The sequence below is a fragment of the Anser cygnoides genome, chromosome 15 (assembly GCF_040182565.1).
Source record: "Anser cygnoides isolate HZ-2024a breed goose chromosome 15, Taihu_goose_T2T_genome, whole genome shotgun sequence".
Lineage (NCBI taxonomy): Eukaryota > Metazoa > Chordata > Aves > Anseriformes > Anatidae > Anser > Anser cygnoides.
Window position 1 is genome coordinate 3,421,635 of NC_089887.1, and position 21,031 is coordinate 3,442,665.

General features: G+C 53.4%; 2 protein-coding genes across 7 annotated transcripts in view; one reads left to right on the forward strand and one right to left on the reverse strand.

Annotated features, from left to right (window-relative positions):
• Positions 1-4,681: 4,681 nt before the first annotated feature.
• On the forward strand, positions 4,682-11,280 carry TNFRSF13B (TNF receptor superfamily member 13B). 2 transcript variants are annotated; one of them, XM_048067256.2, is made up of 5 exons: positions 4,682-4,817; positions 6,664-6,804; positions 7,630-7,746; positions 8,184-8,435; positions 9,794-11,280. In XM_048067256.2, the coding sequence occupies exons 1-5, from the start codon at positions 4,697-4,699 to the stop codon at positions 10,066-10,068; spliced, it is 906 nt and encodes a 301-aa protein (XP_047923213.2). In that variant the 5' UTR covers positions 4,682-4,696; the 3' UTR covers positions 10,069-11,280. The 2 variants fall into 2 exon arrangements, with proteins under 2 accessions (XP_047923213.2, XP_047923223.2); XM_048067266.2 differs by having other exon boundaries at positions 8,187-8,435.
• Positions 11,281-15,333: 4,053 nt separating this feature from the next.
• The window catches only part of USP22 (ubiquitin specific peptidase 22), a 99,128-nt gene continuing 93,430 nt past the window's right edge, over positions 15,334-21,031 (reverse strand). For 4 of the 5 annotated variants that reach the window (XM_048067213.2, XM_048067205.2, XM_048067231.2 and 1 more), the window contains 3 exons: positions 19,874-19,936; positions 17,820-17,969; positions 15,334-15,946 (listed from right to left, as the gene is read on the reverse strand). In XM_048067213.2, coding sequence (XP_047923170.1) covers positions 15,904-15,946; positions 17,820-17,969; positions 19,874-19,936 — 256 coding nt within the window. In that variant the 3' untranslated portion in view covers positions 15,334-15,903. The remainder of the gene's footprint in view (positions 15,947-17,819; positions 17,970-19,873; positions 19,937-21,031) is intronic. The other variant, XM_066977854.1, reaches the window with a different exon arrangement.

Sequence of the window (21,031 nt, forward strand, 5' to 3'; positions counted from 1 at the left end):
ATAATGCAGGTTTTACGAATGGAAACGTCGCCTGGCTGTAAATTAAATACTTGGGAGAAACCCATTATAACGCAGCAACGCAATTAGCTTTATCAGCCAGCCCAGAGTGATGCCAAAAAGCAGAGCCGACTCACTTGACAGGAGCTGCCATCCATGAAACCGAGCTAACGACCTTAATTATATTTTTAGCTTCTAATTTTTGGCTGACAGGATCCCCAATTACCCAGCCCATAATTTGCCCAGGGACTGCCATCAGCCTACCTGGTCTGTAATTCCCAGGGTCAGCCCTTTTATCCCTTTTACACGTTTAGACTCCCACTGGCCGCCCTCCAGCCCGCTGGAATTTCCCCAGGGTTTCGTAGCGCTAAAAATTAACAGCGCGGCTCCTTCGGCAGCCTGCAAGCCTGGTCCTGCAAGGGTCCCAAGAGAAAAAAAAAAACAAAAAACCCTCGGCCTGACAAAACCCAGCCCCAGGGTGGTCTCTGTGGAGGTCGTGCCTTGGTGGAGCAGTTTGGCAGCGGGACAGCCCGCAGTGCCCAGCCCGCCGCGGCCTGGCGCGACCGCCGTGCCCGATCCGGAGCAGGGGCGATGTCGGAGGTGGTGACGGGGTGAAAAATCCTGCGTTTATCCCAGCAGCTGCTCCGTCCGAAGGTTGTTCTTTGACTCATAGCCCCTATCTGCTTCCCACACGTTGTACCACGGCACGCAGCCCCGGCACCGACGCCGTCCCCTCCCTCCCCGCGGCAGGCACTGGCAGTGTTGTACTCTCGGTGCCAGCCCTGCGCCCCAGCAGGTGCCGGATTTGGGGCGCTGGCCTCGAGCACAGCCTGGTTTCCACACCACTTCCCTTCCCTGATCCACGCCGGGTTTGGGCAGGGCGGCTTTGGCACCTTTGCCCAGCCACCAGACCCACCCCCAGATCCCACGGCACGGGGGCTGCAGCAGCGCCTGGACCCCGATGGGTGCTGAGCATCCTCGGGGCGATGCCCTAAGGAGGGGTGGCAGGATAAGGCCAGGGTGCAACGCAGGGAACGGAGCAGAGTGGGCCGGTCGGGGGCTGTCTGAGCCCCAACTTGTGTGCAGGGCTGGTGCAAAGGGATGCTCGGGAGCGGGGAAGCAGCCTGGGTGCTGCCGAGCCCCCGGCCGGGCAGGGCAGGAGATGGAGGGGCGGTGGGCTGCAAGCAGAGCCCCCAGCACCCAGCACCAGCACCCAGCACCAGCACCAGCACCCAGCACCCAGCACCAGCACCCAGCACCCAGCACCCAGCACCAGCACCCAGCACCCAGCAGGGCTGGGCGAGCCGAGGCTGCCACCTCCTGGGCAGAGACACGAAGAGCCGGGCCCTGCTTCTACGCCCCCGCCCCGGGCCGCAGGAGCTGGGCAGAGGGGGCCGCAGCCCTCGATTGTGCCACCCCCCGGCCCTAAATTGTGCCCCCCCGGCTCCCGGTTGTGCCCAGCCGGGGGGTGGCAGCAGGGGGCTGGCACCGCTGGGATGCTCGGGGCTGGCACTCGCTGGCGGTGGCCTCCCGGGGACACGGACACAAGCCCTGGTGGCGAATTTATTTTATTTTATTTTATTTTATTTTATTTTATTTTATTTTATTTTATTTTATTTTATTTTATTTTATTTTATTTTATTTTATTTTATTTTATTATTTTATTTTATTTTATTTTATTATTTTATTTATTTTATTTTGGTGGATGGGGTGGATGGGTGCAGCTCTGCAGCTGGGCTTGCCCATACCCCAAAACTGGGGGGGGTTTGATCGCGGAGCAGCTGCTACGAGGCACGGTGGGATGCACGATGGTCAGGCGGCACGGGTCATTGGGTGCATCCTGACCCCAGCACGCTCGAGAGCAGGCATCCACGGGGAATTAGGGTGAGAGAAATGAGTCCCCCAGCAGCCAGCTGTGCTCAGCCCGGCCTCACGGTTTCAACCCAAAACGGCTCCTCTTCCCCTTCCCCCTCACGGCCCCTCTTTTGGGGTCCCAAAGGGAGCACACGTGCAAGCAAATGCCTTGGCCGAGGTTTCACAAATCGGAAGGGGCCGAGAGCAGGCTGGAAGGGAAATATCCCAGGAAAGCTGCCGCCAGCGGGAAGGCGAGGCTGCCCCAAAAAGTCTGGGAGCCAAACACTGTTCACACTGTGCGCCCGTGCCCTGCAGCTCTCCTTGCAGCAGCAGCACTGGGGCACGAGCCCAGAGGAATAAAATCATTTTCGTGTTGGGACAAAACGGGGCTCCGTGCCCCCAAAATGGACCTGGGCACTGCTGGAGCCGTCTGCAGGCGGGTGCTGAAGGACACGGAGCCACGCTGGGAGGGTGCACGGGGAGCAGCCATATGATGCTCTCCCTCCAGCACCATACAGCAAAGGCAGGATTTAACCCAGGAGAGGGCTAAGGCACCCACGGCAAGAAAGCAGCAGGCAGGAGACTGCATTTGGAGGTCCCTCAGAGCCACGCAGCATCCTCGGAGGCGGCAGGAGGCGTGATGCCGCTTGGGACACTCGCGGTGCCCGGCCGGGATACGGGGGCGCAGCCGCAGCACCCCCCGAGGATTTTAGAGCTGAGCTCACAGGGCCTGGTCTCTGCTCAGCGAGGAGGGACAAACCGCCCCCAAGTGCTTCTCACTTCCCTCTTGAGGGCACGCGAGGGTGGAAACTGCAAGTCCCCGGCTGCTATTTACGGGGGCAGGTTTCCCCTGCAAAACCCCGAGAGCCGGCGGGCAGGGCTGGGGCCGTAGCTCCAGGCCCTCGCCGCGCCACGCTCGAGCAGCGCAGGCAGGCCCCGAAATCACGATTTCCTTCGTCCTGCAGGTGAACGAGCCCTGGGCTCTGCTTCCCCCTGGGGCACGGAGCTTTGTGGGCTGAGGCTGCGGCGGGACGGCCGACAGCGGCACGCGGCCAAAGGCGCGTTTTCCTCCCAGAGCTCCCACACTGGGATTTCCACCCCGCAGTCGCCCTCTCCCAGCCATGCCTCGGCCTCCCTGCTCCTTTCCAGACCCTGATCCCCCTCCGTGTGTCTCTCCCCAGGCGGAGACCCGAGCCCAGCAACGAGCCCGTCCGTGGCATCGGCTGCGAGTGCAGAGCCGCGACCGGCGGCACAGCCTCGCTGCTGCGGTGTCACCGCGGGTCGCATCCAGCTGCTGCGGGGCTGAGCAGCCGCAGGGTGCTGGGTTTCTCCACTCCGGGCTTTGTTTGCTGCAGGCAGGTTCAGCCTCGGATGTCCCTGCGGCAGACGCAGAGCGGGGAGGGGAACTCGGCCCGTCTGTAGAGGTTTGGGGTTGGAGGCAGAGGTGGAAATGCCAGAGCTCCTACAGCAGAGGGGCCACATTGGGTCAGCAGCTTCTCCGAGGACCCGTGTCCCAGCCCGGGATGCTCATGGCAGAGTTTTTCCCCTGCGCCAGCCTCTGCCATGAGCAATGTGCTCGGTCAAACGCAGCGAGTGGCCCCTCCTCGGTCCCTCCCTGTGACACCGTGGCAAGTACAGAGCCGGAGTTTTTTTAACGGAGCGGAAAAACCTTGACACTGCCCCGCTGATGTTTATAGAAAGTATCAGGTATTGCTTCTTCCTTCCCCCTCTTCTTCTGCTTCTGCAGAAAACGTCCCCGGGGCTGAGCTGAGTCACCGTCCCACCGCACTCGCGGTGCCCTCGCACCTTCCCGGCCGCGTGGATAAGGGGGAAAAACTGCCAGAAGTGAATGCACCAGGGGAAAAAGGGCAAAACCAGCAGCTGCCCAGTCTGGTTTGGTTTTTTTTTGAGGTGCCACGGGTCGCTGTGGGGGCCTGGGACGGCTGCTGGGGCTCGGTGACAGCAGCCCGCTCCCTCCCGTGCCAGCTCGGCGAGGGGCCCCGCGGCTCTGCTCCTTCCCTGCTCCGCTGACCAAAGCCATCCCACTTTCAGGGTGAGGTGAGCCCTAAAAATAACCGTATAACTTATCCTCAGGGGCTGCCAGCAGCTCGGCAGTGGCCCTCCGCCCCACGCCACCCAGGCCGTGTGACTGAGGCTCCCTGCACCCACTGCCAGCAGCGAGAGCGGCGCCGAGCCCGGCCGCGACCCGCGGTGCCCACGCTGGGCAGCTCAGCCCTCCTGCAACCCTCCTGCCCCCGAGGCACGGGTGCACCGGAAAACAGCAGCGGTTCCAGCGTGCCCTCGGGAGCCACGAGATGCTCTCGAGACGGTGAGCAGGAGACAGGCAGGCCAGCAGCACGGCCCGAGCCTCCTGCAGATGGAACAGGATGGGGGGGGGCGCAGGGCAGTGCTCGCTGCCGCACGGCATCAACAAAACACTCCCCAAGAGGAATACCCCGATTCGGGCGTCCCCAAGTGAGGGCGACAGTGCTGCTCCCTACTTGCATCTTGCACAGCCTCTTGCTCAGCCAGAGCCGCTCCTTCTCTCGGCAAAGCTGGGAAAAAAAGTGACCCTCTCCTGCCCCAGCTCAGCTGCTTCCTCTGCACAAGAAAACCTCCCGCTGGAGGTGGGCGATGCAAGGCTGCAGAGCCAGACACCCATCTGGGAGCTCTCCCTGCTGCAACGTGGCCACCAGGACCAGCACACCCACTCCCCGTGCCCGGTGGCCCTGGGAGGGGGCCTCCCCCCATGCCCCCACTCCCCCGGCAGCCCTGGAGCCAATGCAGCGCGCTGCGCGAGCGGCCGATTTGCATCGGAGGGATAAGGGGAAGCCCCAGGAAACGCATGGCCCAGGCATTAATCAAATCTACCTCTAATAATAAACCTCCTGAGCAATGCGTGGGCTCGGAGCGCGCAGTGCGATGGCAGGAGCCGAGGGGGAGTAGCCGCCGTGCCAGAGCCAAGCGTGAGTTGTGCCCGCGGAGGGGCTGCAAGAGGGCTGGGGGCGAGGGGCTTGCCCGTGCCAGGGCTGCGGGGACGTTTCCAGAGAGCTGGCAGGGAGCGGAGGGGCTCCTTGGGGGGCTGGGGATGAAATGGTCGCTTCATGCGTTGGGTGGAGGATTCAGGAGGAGTTCGGGTGCTCTGGTGGGGCATCCTGGGCAGGGAGCTCAGCCACCGGGCAGGGTTTTTGCCAAAAAAAAAAACAAAAAACCTCCTTGGACTTGCCCTTGCTGCAGAGTGGGCATGGGGAAGGAGCTGCCCTGCCTCCAGCTGCCTCAGCTGACACGGCCCCAGCTCGCCGTGTCCCATCCAGCTGTCCCACGCCAGAACCCGCTGTACGTAGCGCAGGGATGGCCGGGCTCACGGCCGCCCACGGGGCTCGCCTCCCTCCCTGGGAGTCTTCTCTGTGGGGACAAAAAGTCTCCAAAGTGCATCGGAGGAGAGCACGGGCCTGGGCCTCGCAGTGCCCCAGGGATTGTCTTCAGCCAGCTCGATAGAAAGGAATTGTTTAATTTCATAGCGGCGTTAATTGAACAGCAGGGACTAGAAGGGCCGCATCCCTGCGCGGAGCGGATTTATCCTTTACTTCGCGAGGATGGGAGGGCTTCACCCACGCTGCCCCGGGTGGGATCCAGCTCACAGCCAGGGCTGGAAGCCCGTCCTCAGCCCCTCAGCAGGGACGTTGCTGCTCCGGGCAGCGGCAGGACAGACAGACAGACACACAAAGCCTCCGATTGCCGTGTGCTCCCAAGTACGAGAGGGAGCGAGCCGTGTCCAAGTACGAGAGGGAGAGCGCGGGGGCATTTCTATACCAAAATCAACATTTGGCTTCGAAAGGCAGCACCGCAGCGGCCCCAGCCGAGGCAACAGGCGGCTCCCGGGCACGCAGAGGAGCGATGGCTTTTAATTGTTTCGAGCCCCTCGGCACCGGCACCGGCCGCCCGCACAGGAAACAGCTGCGCTCCCAGCTCCGCTCCGCAGAGGGATGCGGTCGCCCACGAGCCTCTCGGTCAGCAAATGGCTGCTAACAAGTAAATGCTTATTAGCAAGCTAATAATTAAATTTTGATTCGTTCTGGACTTTTCTGCTGCTTAGGGCTCCCAGCAATGCCCCTGCCGCTCATCAAACCCCTTCCCTCTCCCCAGCCCCCGAGCACGGGACACGTCGTGGCCACGTAGGATGGGACAAATGGCTCCTTGTGGGGACAAAAGTCCTTCCACTGCCATGTGTCCCAGCTGGTGCTGGTGGGAGCGGTGCTTAAAGCTCTCCCAGAGAGGCCTCTCTCCTTCTGCTGCTTAGGGACGTGTGACACATCAAAACCTGCTTTCAGGATGATGCCAGAACGCCGCCCAGAGACGTCAGAAATTACGCGCAGCATGGCAGAAACTGCCCCTTCTCCCACAGGGGAGCTCAGAAGTTTCCAGAATTAAAAATAATTTCAGAAGATGGTGCTGGCAGTCATTCCGGTTGCATTTCTGTTCCTTTCAGAAAAGGCTGTAAAGGCAGAAGCAGTTCCCTGCCCTCACTGCTGCAGGCAGTTTCGCACATCCCCACGCCCTCGAGGCACAACAAGGGGCCAGGCAGAGACCTGGGTGCTCACCCTGCGTGTCCCCGGGGTCCAGATTATAACCCCCATGAGAATGTCCTGTGCTGAAGTGCTCGCTAAGCCCGAAGCAGATTTTGCTGCACGCTTTTAGCCCAAGCCTAGGGCCGGGGCAGAACAGGCGTCCCCCTGCACGGGGTCCCCAGGGCGGCCGCAGGGTCCCCGGCAGCACCAATTTCCCCGTAGCCACTTTCCTCCCGTTCTGCAGCCATGGATGGGACGCACCTGGGCTGTGATGCCATGAACAACTGCACCGACCAGCAGTACTGGGACGCCCTCGTCTGCCAGTGCATCCCCTGCAGCCTCATATGCGGCCGGTCCGCGGTGAGGAGGTGTGCTGCCCTGTGCGGTGAGTGCGGAAAGGCCCTGGGAGGGACCACGGGGCAGGCTCCGGGACGGCTCGGTTTAACAGCTTCAAGCCCAAAGCAATGGGGGATGTGACAGTGCTGACCGGGATCAAGTTGTCCACATCCCCATACTGCTCCTTCCCAGAGTCCTAGGGAGCCTTCCCGGAGCTGCGTTAACAGAGATAGCCCCTGTCTGTGACACCCTGCCCTCGGAAGGGATGCATCAGGCCCTGCTAATGTGGGTAATGACAAAAGCGAGCAGAATGTGAGCCCCGTGCTGTGGCAGGCGCCGAGGCTGGGTGCTGCAGAGCAGAGGCGCAGTGCAGTCGAAGCCTGCACTCGGTGAGGTGTCGTGTCTCCAAGGGCAGTGAGGGTGGGAGATGCCATCCCCATAGTCCTGAGCCCGTGCTCAGGCAGGTTTTGGTGTGCCCCAAAAAGCCACGCAAGCCCCAGGGGTCAGGAGCTCTAAGAGCAGCACCAGGAGCTCGCTGCCATGAGCAGGCATGGCTGCACCCCGTCCCCTTCCCCATGCAGCAGCCAGCAAAAACCTTTCCCTGGTATTTATCATCTGGCCGAACACCTCCACCTGCCAGCCCCGAAGATGTTTTCAACACTTCCAACAGCATCAAACAGATCTCGCCCTGCGCCCATGGGAGCTGCGGACTTGTTCCAAGCGGCCGTGGGCTCGTCCCCGCGTGAACCCAGGCAGGGAGGGCCCCGGGCTGGGAGCTGACGGGGAGGCAGGAGGAGCCGTGCGGGCAGAAGGACGTGCTCAGGGCGAGGACGTGCTCAGGACGAGCCCTGTTCCTTTCCCTCCCTTCCCGCAGAGTCCATGGTTTGCAACAGGAAAGCCGGCTTCTACTACGACAAGCTCCTGAAAAAATGCATCAACTGTGCCACGGTCTGCGGGCAGCACCCGAAGCAGTGCGACCCCTCCTGCGGATGTAAGGCTGCGTGCGAGGGCAGGGGGAACGGGGGGGCCGTGGGGCAGGGTCCCACAGGGGCTGGGCTGGAAGAGGAGCCGGGTTATGGGGTGGAAGCCGGGGAAGAGGCAGCAAACCCTGCTCTCTGACCCCAGGGGTTGGTGCATGGCCTTGGGGAGGGGGAGAGGGAAGGGACGGGCCCTTTCCCCTCAGATCAACAAGTCCCGGCTTGGGGTTGAGATGTGGGTGCTGGAGAAATGGGGAGAGAGGGAAGATCTCCTCTATTAGCCGTAAAAAACACACCCAAACAGAGGAGCTGCAGCTCTGCTTTCAACTCCTCCCCAAGCGGAGCGCACGAGTGCCCTTAGCAGCACCCTGCCCCTATCAAAAAGTCACTAGGGTGAGCTGCTTGCCGGGGGGGGGGTCTAAGCTCTCCTTTCTCTCTGCCTGGCCCCCAGCAGGTGCCCTGGCCACCCCCCAACCTCCGCCGGCCGCCCTGGTCACGGCGCTGCCTCCCGCGGCCGCGCTGGAGCAGAAGGCGTGCGCGGAGCAGGAGCCGTGGCTGGTGGTGTACCTGCTGCTGGGGCTCTGCCTCTGCGCCCTCATCTGCTCCCTCTTCCTGGGCTGGACCCACCTGCGGAGGAAGGGAGAGGTGGGATCCTGCCAGGCCGGGGCCGGGACCTGCCACCGCAGGGAGGACTCCTCCAAGGGTGAGTGCTGGGGGCACTGGGGGCACCGGGAGGGGACGGGGAGCTGGGGCAGCTGGCACCCAGGTTCTGCCCGAAAACAGAGCCGGTGGGTACGCAGGGGCCGGGAGACAAAGTGAACCCAGCGAGGTGCTGCACAGCCCAGTCTGAGCCTGAAAAGATCAGAACTAGGGTCCTGTGCCCCAATTCCCCCCCTGTCGCCCTTCTCAGGCACTCATGCAGGGCTGGGCTGAGGGCAAGAGCTGTGCTGCTGGCCAGTGACTCTCCAAGGCATGAAGAAGAACTGCAAAAAGCTGATCCTCTTCCCCAAGGAGCCGCCCTTGTGGCTGTTTCCTTTGGTTTCCCACAGAACCACCTTTGGGAAGACCCCGGGGTCTTCCCACTTGCTGCACAGCAAGTGCAGCTCCGGGTTTATTCGCTCGGGGCTGCCCTGGGGCTGACTGCTACCTGGCCAGGACCACGCTCACACGAGTTTGCTCCTTCGTTACAGGCGAAATGTTGCAGCCCAGCAGCTGAATCAAAAAGCTTTGCAGCATCAAAGCCCAAAGTTTAGGCCTTGGAGCCAGGGGGGCTTCACAAGTCTTTGCCGCAGAAAGAAAAGATAGGGAAAGGTTAACACCTTTAAGTAAGCCAACATAGAAAAGATGTGTTGACTTTCCCCCCTCCTCTTCTCCCCTGCCTTCTCTTAAAAATATATATATATATATACCTACCTATTTATGTATACACGTATTAGTTTACATACATAAACTTCAGAGCTGGATGAGGAAAATCAGAAAGAGCACACGAGGTGGTGCTCCAGTCAGGCTCAGTCCCCAGCGGCGCTGCAATCTGAGCCACTGTTGGCTTCATCCCAGGGCACTGGCACTGGGCGCTCGCTTCTGAGGGAAGCTGACAGGTTCAAAGAGATTTACTGCACGCTTCTTCATAGCCCCGGCCTAGCCGTGCTTATCAGGCCTCCGATGATGGAGCAGAGCCCTCTGACAGCCTGCGGAGCAGCGTGCGGCCCTTCAGCCTGCCCTGCTGCAGCCCCTGCGCCTTGCAGAGCACCGCACCATTTCATTCGCGCGTGCTACAAAATGAGCACTTAATGAAAAGACAATTTACGTGCAATGCTATAAATATTAAAATTACTTCAGTGCTAAAGCTCCAGCCTTCCTGCTCGAGGCACTCACCCGTTCACAGGACGGGCTGCGTGCTGCAGGCCGCCTCGCGGGCACGACGCAGGGGTTTTACCGGAGGTGGAGGGAGGTGGGTTCCAGCACTGCCTCCCTGCAGGCCTCAGGGCAGCACTGCAGAGCCTTTGCCGGGTAAAAGCTGCTCCTAAACACCTCAGGCTAACACCCGGCGTCCATTTGCAGATCGCCTGGTGGAAGCGGGCAGCGTTGGTGATGGATCCACCGGCAGCAGGGTCCCCGAGCCAGTAGAAACCTGTGGCTTCTGCTTCCCCGGACACGGCTCCGCGGTACAAGAGAGCAAAGCGCACCACAGCCCCTCCTGCCACCCGGGGGAGAGGGCCGCGGCCGCCCACACCGGGGTGTGCAGCACGGGAAGCGCCGGGGCGATTCCCAGCCCCGACGATGGCCATTTTAAGATCATTTGCTCTCCTTCACAAGAGAAGACGCCCATGGCGTGACTGCAGTGAATGCTCCTGCATGAAAGGAGGGCTGTCCCCTCTGCCCCCAAAACACAGCTGCTTCTCCCTCCGTCCCCAGCCCCAGCTCCTGCCAGGGCAGGTGGACACAGCTCAGCCTCGGCTCAGGGGCTGTAGGTCACGGACTGTGCTGTTTTCTTCTTGGAAAGCCAAACTCTCCTTGTTCCAGTGATGGACGTTGCTCCCCGTTCAGCCATGCCTCCATGCTCCGACCTGACCTCCGCAGACACCCCCGTGCTTCCTGGCCCTTGGGACCAGAGGCCCGCGGGGGCTTCTCGGCCCGGTTCCTCCACCAGCATCGCTTTGCCCCTGCGAAGGGCACCGATGCCTGTGGCAAGCGCCAGGCCCTCGCCTTTCCCCGTTTGAAAATTCTGCCTTGCACCGCAAGTGGTTTCCAAGCAGAGTTGTGCTCGTCTGGGACACGCTCGATGGACAGAAGGCGGACGAAGCGGTGGTGCCAGGCGCCGTCTCGAGAATTAGCCGGGTAGCGACGCCTCGCACAGAGCCCAGGTGTGACAGGGCAGCCTGGCCTCAATCCATCGCCCCCGGGCTGCGGTCTGTGTGACTGCCTCCCCCACCGAGAGGACTTCTCTCCTCAGGACTACGGGGAGTTTTCCAGAGAATCAGGTCAAAGTGTTTTAAAGCATCTCAGGCCTTTCAGACAAAGCTGCGGCCTGGCCTACTCCAGCCTCCCAGGGCTGGGGCGCGGACTCAGACCCAGGACATTCCTCACAGACGTTGTGACGACCGCTGAGTGCCACCACCACGCTCCCAGGAGGGACACGTTTTCTGACTTCAGCAAAGTTCCTTTACAGCAAGAGCATTCAGTGTGTGAGCTCCGCAGGCAGCTTTCAACGCTGCTTTGAGGGGAGGAAAGGACAGGGGACGGTGAGGCTTTGCCTTACACCGGGATACGACGCTGCACGAGAGGAGCTCCGGAGGCACCAAAATCACCGATGGAATTGGGTGTAGGTGCAAAAAGTCATCCAAAGCTGGGAACTTTCTGAAAGACTTGATGCTTTGATGTACTCCTGGTCTGGATTACCTGAAGTAGCTGGTAAAAGTGACGGGCTGTGATGCGGCTGATTTGAGGAAAAGTTTTTGTCTGACCGGCATTTGAAAGCTACTATGGAAAAATGTGGGTTTCAACATGTAACGTCAAGTTCTCATGCTCATTAAAGGAGAGAGTAGGAATGTTTTGCTTGGTGAGAAATCCCTCCTGATAGGAGATCGTTGCCACAAGTTTCTCAGACCAGGCCTTCAAACTTGAAAGAACGCACAGGGAAGGGGCAACAGATGCACAAATTGGTGATAGGAAAGTGCAGCACTTAGAACAGGCCATGGTAGCTGAGGCCATGCGAGCCTCCCCACCCTCATCCTCCTCTCTCTCTCCAGGCTCTCTCTGCCTTTCTTTGGTTTCCTCTCCCAGAGCCTCCCCCTCTCAGGTTCGGCCGATGAAGGGGCTTTGCACTTACCATGGGGCAGCTCTTGTGCATTTCCATCTGTGCCACGTCCCCACCACCCCGAGCACTTCCCCGCGAGGCCGGGGACTCCAGGAGGACGCCTGTAAGCAGGCGCAGCGTCACCTCGCGCTGCCCGGCCCCAGCACCGAGGGGACAGGCAGCTTCAGCCCTGCTCAGGTGTCACCCGCGGGGACAGAGGGACAGACCCCCCCCCATGTAATGGGTACTCCCCCACACCGCCTGTGCGAGGAGCCAGAACCTTATTTAAAGCAAACAATCAAACAATAAACCTGAACACGCCACCAGTTTTGCAATTAGAGTATCTCTCGAGGCTCGGGAAGCATCAATTATTCAAACCAAGGCTTTAGGAAAGCTTTTACACGAGCTGCCACAAGAGCTCACCCTGCCTGGCCCTGGCAAGCCGCAGCTCCTGCTCCTGCTGCCCATGTAGGTCTCCTCCAGCACCCGCTGCAATACACGAGGGAAGCAGCACCCTGCAGTTTTCCCCTAGAAACAGGGGAAAACACCCATCAGATGCCAGGTCCCTCCTTCAAGCCCTGATAAGCGAGAGGGGAGCGTTCAGCCAGGCGCGGCCTCCTCTCCTTCGGGGAACGTAAATACTGTTATCAGCAGAGAGAGGAAAAGGTAACACGGAGCGTCACGGAGGTCAGAGCAGCAATAACACGCAGGCTGCCAGATACAGCAGCTGCGTGCTGGGGAACCAAAAGTCGGCGGGTTTGGTATCATGTTTGCAGCCCCTGGCCAAGAGCTCTGACAGAGCACACCTGGCCAGATCCCTCTGAATAGCAGAAGGAAGCGTGGGACACAGGCAGTCACCACCCGGGACAAATACTTTCGGTAATTAAGGGCACTGACTTTCAAGCCAGAGCATCCACACGGGGGCTTAAGCTGCTTCTAACTTTCCTGCTTTTGCTCAGGTTTTCATTAGGCACCAGCCTCAAGCAAAGCTTTCTCCCCAGTCCAGGGGCTGTGATGAGAAGGTACGACACCGACAGCCACCTTCTGGCTGGTTTTGTGCTGCACACAGAGCCACGTTCAACGCTGGTGTACAACCAGAGGGTATGCTCCAGTATCGACCCGCATCCTGGTACCAGGCTTTGGTTTCGGTTGTTTCTTCAGATGCTTCCCTGTAACAGAGCAAGCCATGCCAATAAAAAAATCGTGCTTCAGAATAAACCAGTCAGCCCCAAACTGCTCCCCGGCACGAGCAGGGTCAGCAGCTGAAGCGATGCAGCAATTGCTCCTTGCAGCAGGCAGCCTCTTGCTGCCGTCTGCCACTGCACCGGGGAGGCACAACTCGATCAGGCCTTCGTTAGCGTCTCACTGCTCAGCGAGGACTTCTGGGGTCGGCGTCTTCCTGAAGGTGACGCTGAGTTCTGCCAAGAGCAGCCTCCCAGTTCTGCAGGGAATAAACCTTGTGTCTGAGCTCCTCGGCAGATGAAGGGAAAGAGAAGGCTGCGTTTGGGGGAAAACATAATGAGGGGTAGCGCTGATCGTGTGACAGCAGCTGTCCTTCCATTTTCATAGGAAGAGGGAAAGTGTTCTCTGCTTCTCTATCAACCTGTGCTGATTTACTGTTGCTGGAAATAGAAACCTGCCTGGTACAATTCAGGGGGAAAGAAGAGCTTTTAATACACCAGGAATTCTGCTTTAGAAGCCCAAACCAGAGCACTGAAATCTACCTTGCTCTCCATCTCCCACCGAAAACCAGCCGCGCTGGTGCAGTTGCACAGAGCGCAGCCCTCTTCACTGGCTTGAGAGGGGTGGGTGTGGGTGGGGAGAAAACAAATAAGGCTGATTTATGTGGCTGGCCTTGTCCCTAAACAGTTCATTTCTGAAGGATTAACAAAACAGACCGCATTAGCTCCGGTGGCCAAGCGCGTGCTAGCGGAAAACAGAATTCACTTGTTCAGGCTCCAGCTGGAGACCAGCAGCCAAGGGCTCCGAGCTCAGCACCACAAAGCGCCAGCCCAGCTGCCGCGCGGTGGCACTGCTCCTCCAGCACCGGGGCGAGGCGGCGACGCGGGCTGCAGCAGCCATGGGAATAATGAAAGGCTGATTCTCGTCTTCCTCTGCAAGCTTGCTGCATTATTAAAAGGTAGCAGAAAGCGTCGTCAAGCATCTGCACGATGCTGCGCCCAATTCCGGGAGGGAGAGGAGGGCCCCCCCTTTCCTGCGGGTGTACCATTCATCCGCATTTCTCCAGCAGTGTTACATTTGCGGCAAGAACACTCAGGTTAAATTTTGCAGTACCCAATTACAACTGAAAATTATTTCAAGCATGACGATAGAGAAAGACAGGTTATGAAACCAGAGTACGCTATCGCTTCTGCAGAAACCGCGCTGCCTAGGTAACTCGCACACTGTGCGGTACGTTTTCTGTGTCTGATTTGGTATTCAAGGAGCTTCAATTAGTCGGTTCTCCTTCCCTCCTAGTTGCAAACTGTCACAGAGATCTCCTGATGCACAAAACCACCTTGTACTCTCCAGCTTGCGTGCAAATCAAATGCGATTCCACCACCCTTTTGTGTAGCATCTCTTGTAAGACGCTCATTTAAAAAACAAACAAACCCAGGCTTCACTTATTTTTCCTCCTATTTCTGTTGTTACACAGACTGCTTTCCACCCCTCTTCTCTCAGACAGGTTAGAGATGGCCCATCCCCATTTCTGGAATACTGATCTAAAAGACAGGACCCATCCATGTTTTTAAGCACTGTTTAAGTCAAGGATCAGCTGTTTGGATATACATCCAGAGCTTAATGACCTTTTTGGTGTGGCCCTTACGCCAGTTTATACGGTGCCTAACTCTTAACACGACTCTCTCCAGGCTCCTTAAGGGAGAGCAAAGTTATTTTTTGCTCTTTTAAGCTCTGTGTTCTGAATGGTTTCTCTCATGGGCTGCAATTCAATCCACAGCCCAGCCTCCTGGGGGCAAGACAGAGCACACGAGCCGCTACTGCTGGTATCCAGGCAGGCCAACGAGCTGCTTTAAAAGACAGCGATGAAGGGAGAGAAAAGGGAACAAAACTGCATTTGTGACAAAGCAAAAGCAAGCTGATACACCAGCTGCTGTAGGCTAAGGACATGGATACGGAGGCTGCAAAGAGGAGAAGAGTATGTGAGGAGTTAATACATGTGGGAGGATACAAGGAACCAATACCAGCCTAGCACATACCAGGAAAATGTGTTGTTTACTTAAAAACCTAGTGCACTGCAGAAGTGCTCAATAGCAGCAGATCTATCGCTCAATGCTGCCCCCAGCAGCAACCGTTTCTAACAGATGGTATATTTTTCAATACCGAGGTTCTTTCAAGTATCAGCTATATATGCCTTTGGAAGGCAACAAGGGGGGAAAAAAACAAAACAAAACAACAAAAAAAACCAACAACAACCCAAACCAGCAACAACAAAACAAGCAATTCTGAGAAATTCGAACTTATTCACAAGATTTAAAAAAAGAACCAAGACCACTCTTACAGTATAAACACGCCAATTCATTCATTTTTACTGATGGTTGCATTAATGAATCTCATTCTCGTGAAAAAAGGGAATAAAGGAAAAAAATTAAGAAAATAGCTATTTATAGAAAACAAAAAAAAGGGCTCAAAACAGAAAAGAATCTGTGCTGATGCTTTTGACGAGCAGTCCGATGGCATTGAACATTACCTGTGCAAGCAGGCATGCTTGAAAACCTGTCTGTACTGTAGCTTCAGTTCCACAATCCAGGATTTCTTTTATTTGTTGGAAAAAAAAAGAGCCTAATAGTTTCATACTGTATTTATTTAATAACTAAAATTCACAAATAAAAAGATACTTGCAAAGTCCTTTAGTTGTGTCATCCCATCCTCCTCCACTTTACTGCTTTCAGACCCATATGCATAAAAAATGGGCTTGGATTTTTAATTTTAACTGTTATATGATTGGTCGTTGGAGCTGAAGCACCAATGGAGAAGATGCTTTATGGAGATGAGGGTACACCCCCTTGCCTTCCCACACACATTTTGGAGGAACATAGGAGATGTACCAGTGCCTGGACTCCTCTGCTCCCATTTCCCCCACCCAGAGCATTCCTTTCATTTTATATTTCCTCTGTTAAGTGACTGACTGTAGCCTCCTTTTCCCCCTTTCTGTCCTTGCGGGACTGCATACACACGTTGGACATTGTTCGTTTCTTACTCCGCCAGGCTTTGAGCCAGTGTCAAGTAGGTCCTGTTACAGCTCAGTGCTAGTTGTTTTTTAATGGGTCTTTTCATTTCAGGTAGGTTTGTGTGTCGATTCAGAAGGCTTGCTTATTTTCTTCCTTGTTTATATCTGACAAGCTGCTGGATAAGGCTATTCATACTCCAGGAACTGTTTGTGATAGAACAGCAAATACCTGCAAGAAAGCAGAGGTACAGTTTCAGCTTTCTGCTGTGCATCATAGCAGATTAGTATTTCCATTGATGCAATTGTGAAAAATGAGGACTATTAATTTTGTTTTTCTTTTCAATTTGAAGCAATTCCAGGGACATGCCAGCTCCCTACAGTAACCATGGAAGAGAAGGAGGGAAGCCAGCTGAAATAATTTTACCAGTAACTCAGGAAACGGAACATTTGTCCATCAAGCAGTTGAACCCCTCTTGTTGTACAATCGACTTAGAACCTGGAAGCTCTGCAAGATTGGACTGTGTTGATGTCCAGACAGGCAGCATCCCTTTAACACTACCATGACACAAAACACAACCGTGGTGGCTTTAAGATGCAACTGTTGCTTTAGACTCGTATAACCACAGCATCAGACATTTGGGATTACTGCAGACTGTCTGCCATTTACTCTGACAGAAACAAAATGAAGAACCAGGCACATGGGTGAAAACTCGTGTGTCCCAATCAAATACAACTCATATGTCTAATGTCTCAATCTGTACTCAAATCTGGTGTTTTAACAAGATGAAATTCTTCCTGTCCTTAATTACTGTGTGTGTACTGCTACACAACAGAGCCCAGCCCTCAAGCAGTTACGTGTAGATGGAAGCAGAGTGATCTCTACGTACCCTTTACACACCACACACTGACAGGGTCATTGCATGACTCCGTTAAAAAGCTTCAGCATAATTTTTAGACTTTCCAATTATTATTGTTATGTTTCCAGTCCTACAAAGCTTCCCTCGCACAGTGCAGATCTACTCAGTGCCAGACTTAATCTGAACCAGGGAAAATGAATCAGAGATCAAACTAGCCTTTACTGAGACGGATGTGCAGCAGTTGTGTTGCATATCCTCCCCTCCTTGCATATGGCAGTTTCTTCTACAGACATACCACATCCCAGGTCCAAAGCTAGCCAGTTGTTACTGAAGAAAAGTTTATTTCTTCTGCTGACCTCAAAGCACTCGTTACTTTAGTCAAATCATTTAACACTAAAATTCAGGTATCATAGGAGAAATTTTGCACTTCCCGGTTGAAGTTCAAAAAAGGAAAAGATGGCAAGATCTGTTTTAAAAATTGCTAGCTGAACATCTGTGCCTGCAGAAATCAATGGAAATGTCATGAATAATTAAAACAAAAACAAAGCAGGCTTATCTTTCCAGTACCATGCCCACAGTTGAAAATGCCAAAATGAAGACTTCAGTTTTTAAGTTACCTTATTCTTGAAATATATACCAACCCCCAGTGCTTCCCTCAAATGAGGAACACCAAGATGCTTCCCTTGCAAACTACTGCTCTGTGCTCCCACTGCTTGTCTAACACAAGCATCTGAAATCATGATGTCAACCTGAAATCAATTTAAAGACATGAACTAAGAAACAGCTCATGTTCTATGCCTGCCTTCCATATAGCCTTGCAACTCTGCCTCATACTATTTTCTTAATGGCTTTTCCTCAGATCTTTTACACCCACAATAACCCAAAGGTTATGCAAAGAGCAGAGTGTGTCAAGGAGATGAATATTCAAATAGTATGCTCCTACACTGGGTGACCACATCACTTTGGCTTTTAGATTCCCCTCCATGAGCAGCCAGTTTGAACGTGAGCACCAGTTACAAACACTGCTGTGTGAGCTGATGCTCCCTTGTCCTTCCCCGTTTCTTCCTGAAACCGATTCACTACTATAAAGCGACATTCTGAAGCACCGATACACACACAGAGAATCATTACATATTCAAAGAGAGTAATTAAGTCTTCTCAGAGGTTATAGGGTCTTTCACCTGTAAGTAAGAAAAACCCAAAGGACAATTTTCCTTCTTTCTCCCTTTTCAGTTTGTAACTTACCCTTCACTGTCTAGTACATCCTTAATGCTAGCCTTGGTGATAATGGCATCATCACACTTGAACCACTGGTCCTTGTGCTGCCGGATGAAGCTGGTATAGTGCCCGCTCTCCAAGGTTCCCTGGTGATTAACTACTGCAAACAAGGAATACCTGGTACAGAAGAGAGTTAATCAATACGTGGATCAAAAGGGGAAAAATAAATGACATTTTAAAGAGGCAAAAGCTTGTGTTCGTAAGCACATACAGAAATGGTAAAGGATCAGATCCATCAATACAACACCAGCTCTTAACGCTGACTGGAAACAGGGCACCCTTGCCCAGGGAAAAAGAACCACATTTTTCTTTCCCTGTCTTGCCATTACTGTAACATTCCAGTCTGATGACAGCCATCAGCTTCACCAATACTAGCTACTGAAGATTTTTCTTCTAAAATAGATTGATCTTGATGCATTCCTGTAGAGGACCGCTGATTATCTATTCTGACCTCTTATTTCTCCTATTTCCCTCTAGTGAACTAGCTACTCTAGTAAACCAGAAAAAAAGTATTTTGGGGGCTAGGGAAGGAATTAATCTTAAGTATAGCTAATTTTAATTATTTCCAGCGATAAACTGCTGTACTGAGTAATTGTCCTTAATCTGGAAAGTCTGTACTTATTTTGAAATGCAGAGTATTTTCAGCCTCAACTTCCAGCTTTCAGATGTTGCTGTGCATTTGTTTGCTAACCTGAAAACTACCAGGCATCTCTGCTCGAAAGAAAGGTACTGATATACTAAGTTAGCTTCAACTTTTTTTTCTTTAACGGGAAAGACTGAAGTCCTTCATTTTTTTGTTCAAAGGTAAGATTTTGTTCCCAGTTATATTTGTGGCTCTTTTTGTAATGTTCTCCAATCTTTGCCTCTTTTTAAAATGCTATCCCCCAACCTGGATGCAAACACAGCTACACCATGGTAAAATAATCTCTCTAATCTCGCTTGATGTTGTCCTACTTATCTTTAAAAACCACAGAGCTCTTTTGACACAGTGGTGCCACAACAAGGCTCTTAATTCAGCTGACTGTCTACAGAGCCACACGTGTAAGAGTCACCCTCTTCCTAGATGGAAATCTTATTAGGCTGGACAACACTTCAGTCCTAGATGCAGGATTCTAGGACTGCCCCAACTGTTTACTGGCATCCAGCACACCGAGCAACTCAGACATCTCTGCTGTTACCTAATTACCTCATCTTTTTCTGCATTAACAACTACTTCAGCCTATGTTGTGTGCAAACCTCAACAGTGATTGATTTTGTTTTCTTTTAGCTCTTTGCTAACAGTTATTAAACACTAGACATCTCACAAGTCAATCCCTGTAGGAGCACAGGTTGCACACCTGATTGGTATCTGCTTCTATGACAACTGTGCTAAGACCTGGGTGGTTAGTTTTTCAATCTGTTCTGTGATTCCGGTTTCTTAATGAAACTTTTAGTGCAAATGAAATGCCTTTAGGAATTTAAATACACTACATTAACATATGACTGCAGCAACCAAACTGGTAACCTTAATTAAAAAAGAAGTTTGTGTGACCATCTCTTTTTCCATAAAGCTCTGAACGTTAGTTTCAATTACTCTCCTTTGAATTCTTGAGCGAGTCATGTGTCAGCCACTCTGTTATTCTGACTGGAATTCGTGCCTGCCCAACAGACCCCACGATTACTGGGGTCATCTAACTGGGACTTACTTTCAGTCCTCTGGAACCTCCTTTGCCATTGCAATAGAAATTGGATTATTTAAAGGAAACACCCATCCCTTTTAATACCGGAACCATAGCTTTTAATTTTGTCCACAGACCGATTGCTGGGGTTACCATCTTCAGATTAGCAAGTTAGCTGCCACAGAACCATGAAAGGGTATGCAATCAGAGCAAACGAAGCTTTATTTTGCAACAGTTCAGACTTACTGTGCTGTCATCAAACACGGTAACGCACTTCGCACTGCAGGATATACAGCAGCCTGTATATCTCCTTCTAGAAGCCAACTACCTTTCACAATAGGAGTCACGGAATGTACCACTTACTTATTATCATTGTTTAGACTATCCGTCGGCTGCTGGTATTGCCCGTTCATTCTGCTCTCTTTACTGCAACACATACACACACAAAAATCCAGTCACTTAAAGCAGTGGCTTCCCAAACCGAGGAAATAGGTTTTACACGACACAGCCTGTTAGCTGAATCCAGGTCCTAATTCAAAGGCACGATGCTGCTTAGCAGCAGAGAAGGGCTGCTGATTAGGATGCTAAAAGATGCTTTATTTGTTCTTGCAGCAATGCTACATAGGAAGCAGCATTTCTCCTGCCGGTCAAGGCTTCAGAGCTGCAAATACAGATCTGTTTACGTCAGATCCAAAAAGCTTTAAAAAAAGGTTAAGAAACGATTTGTATTTTAAACCTGCAAAAATATCTAATTACATCAATCCCTTATCCTCTGATGGGTCAATCATCCTGGCTCTGACTTGTAAATTCATTTTGTGTTTTGACAGCAGCAATAGGATTAGGCTGTTGATTTCATAGGCGATGAAATTCAGATTACTGAGCTATGCCTCCTGATTATCCCGTCTATATTCCATTATGCTTGATACCTTTCATCAGCAGAGCCTGTTCTACCCAGGGAGAATTCACCACAGAGGAACAGAAAAGTCTCAAAATCTCCAGAATATACTGGAATAAACCATATATTCTTAATATAACACTATTTAACAGAGCTGCAGGGCTCTCCTTTCTCTACTGGCAGAAGCATCTACTTTTCTCCAGGGAGAAAAAAAAACGTTTGAAATTACTTTTACAATTTTAGCCTCAAATAGAGCCCCTGTGTTAACAGATGCCACGTTTTGGAGCTTTCTGCGTTGCTTCAGATACAGATTAAATCCGAATACCTTCTTGTATAGTTGAAGGGAATACCTGATAGATACTTGTTTAACTGAGCTGATCAAGTTCCTTTTATAAAGGTACTTTTAATATAAATGTTATGTCTTTCCTGAACCTGGGAGGTGGGAGAAGTCTTACTGTTTGTTTAAATGCCGAATAGAAATGCCGAATAGAAATTTTAACCTATTTTAACTTGGATTATGTGCTTTTCTGGCAGCGTTGTTTAAACAGAAATTGAATGTACAAAACAAACAGAAAAACAGTTTTGTATGTGCACAGGAATAGAGAGGAAGGAATTTTACAACCTTG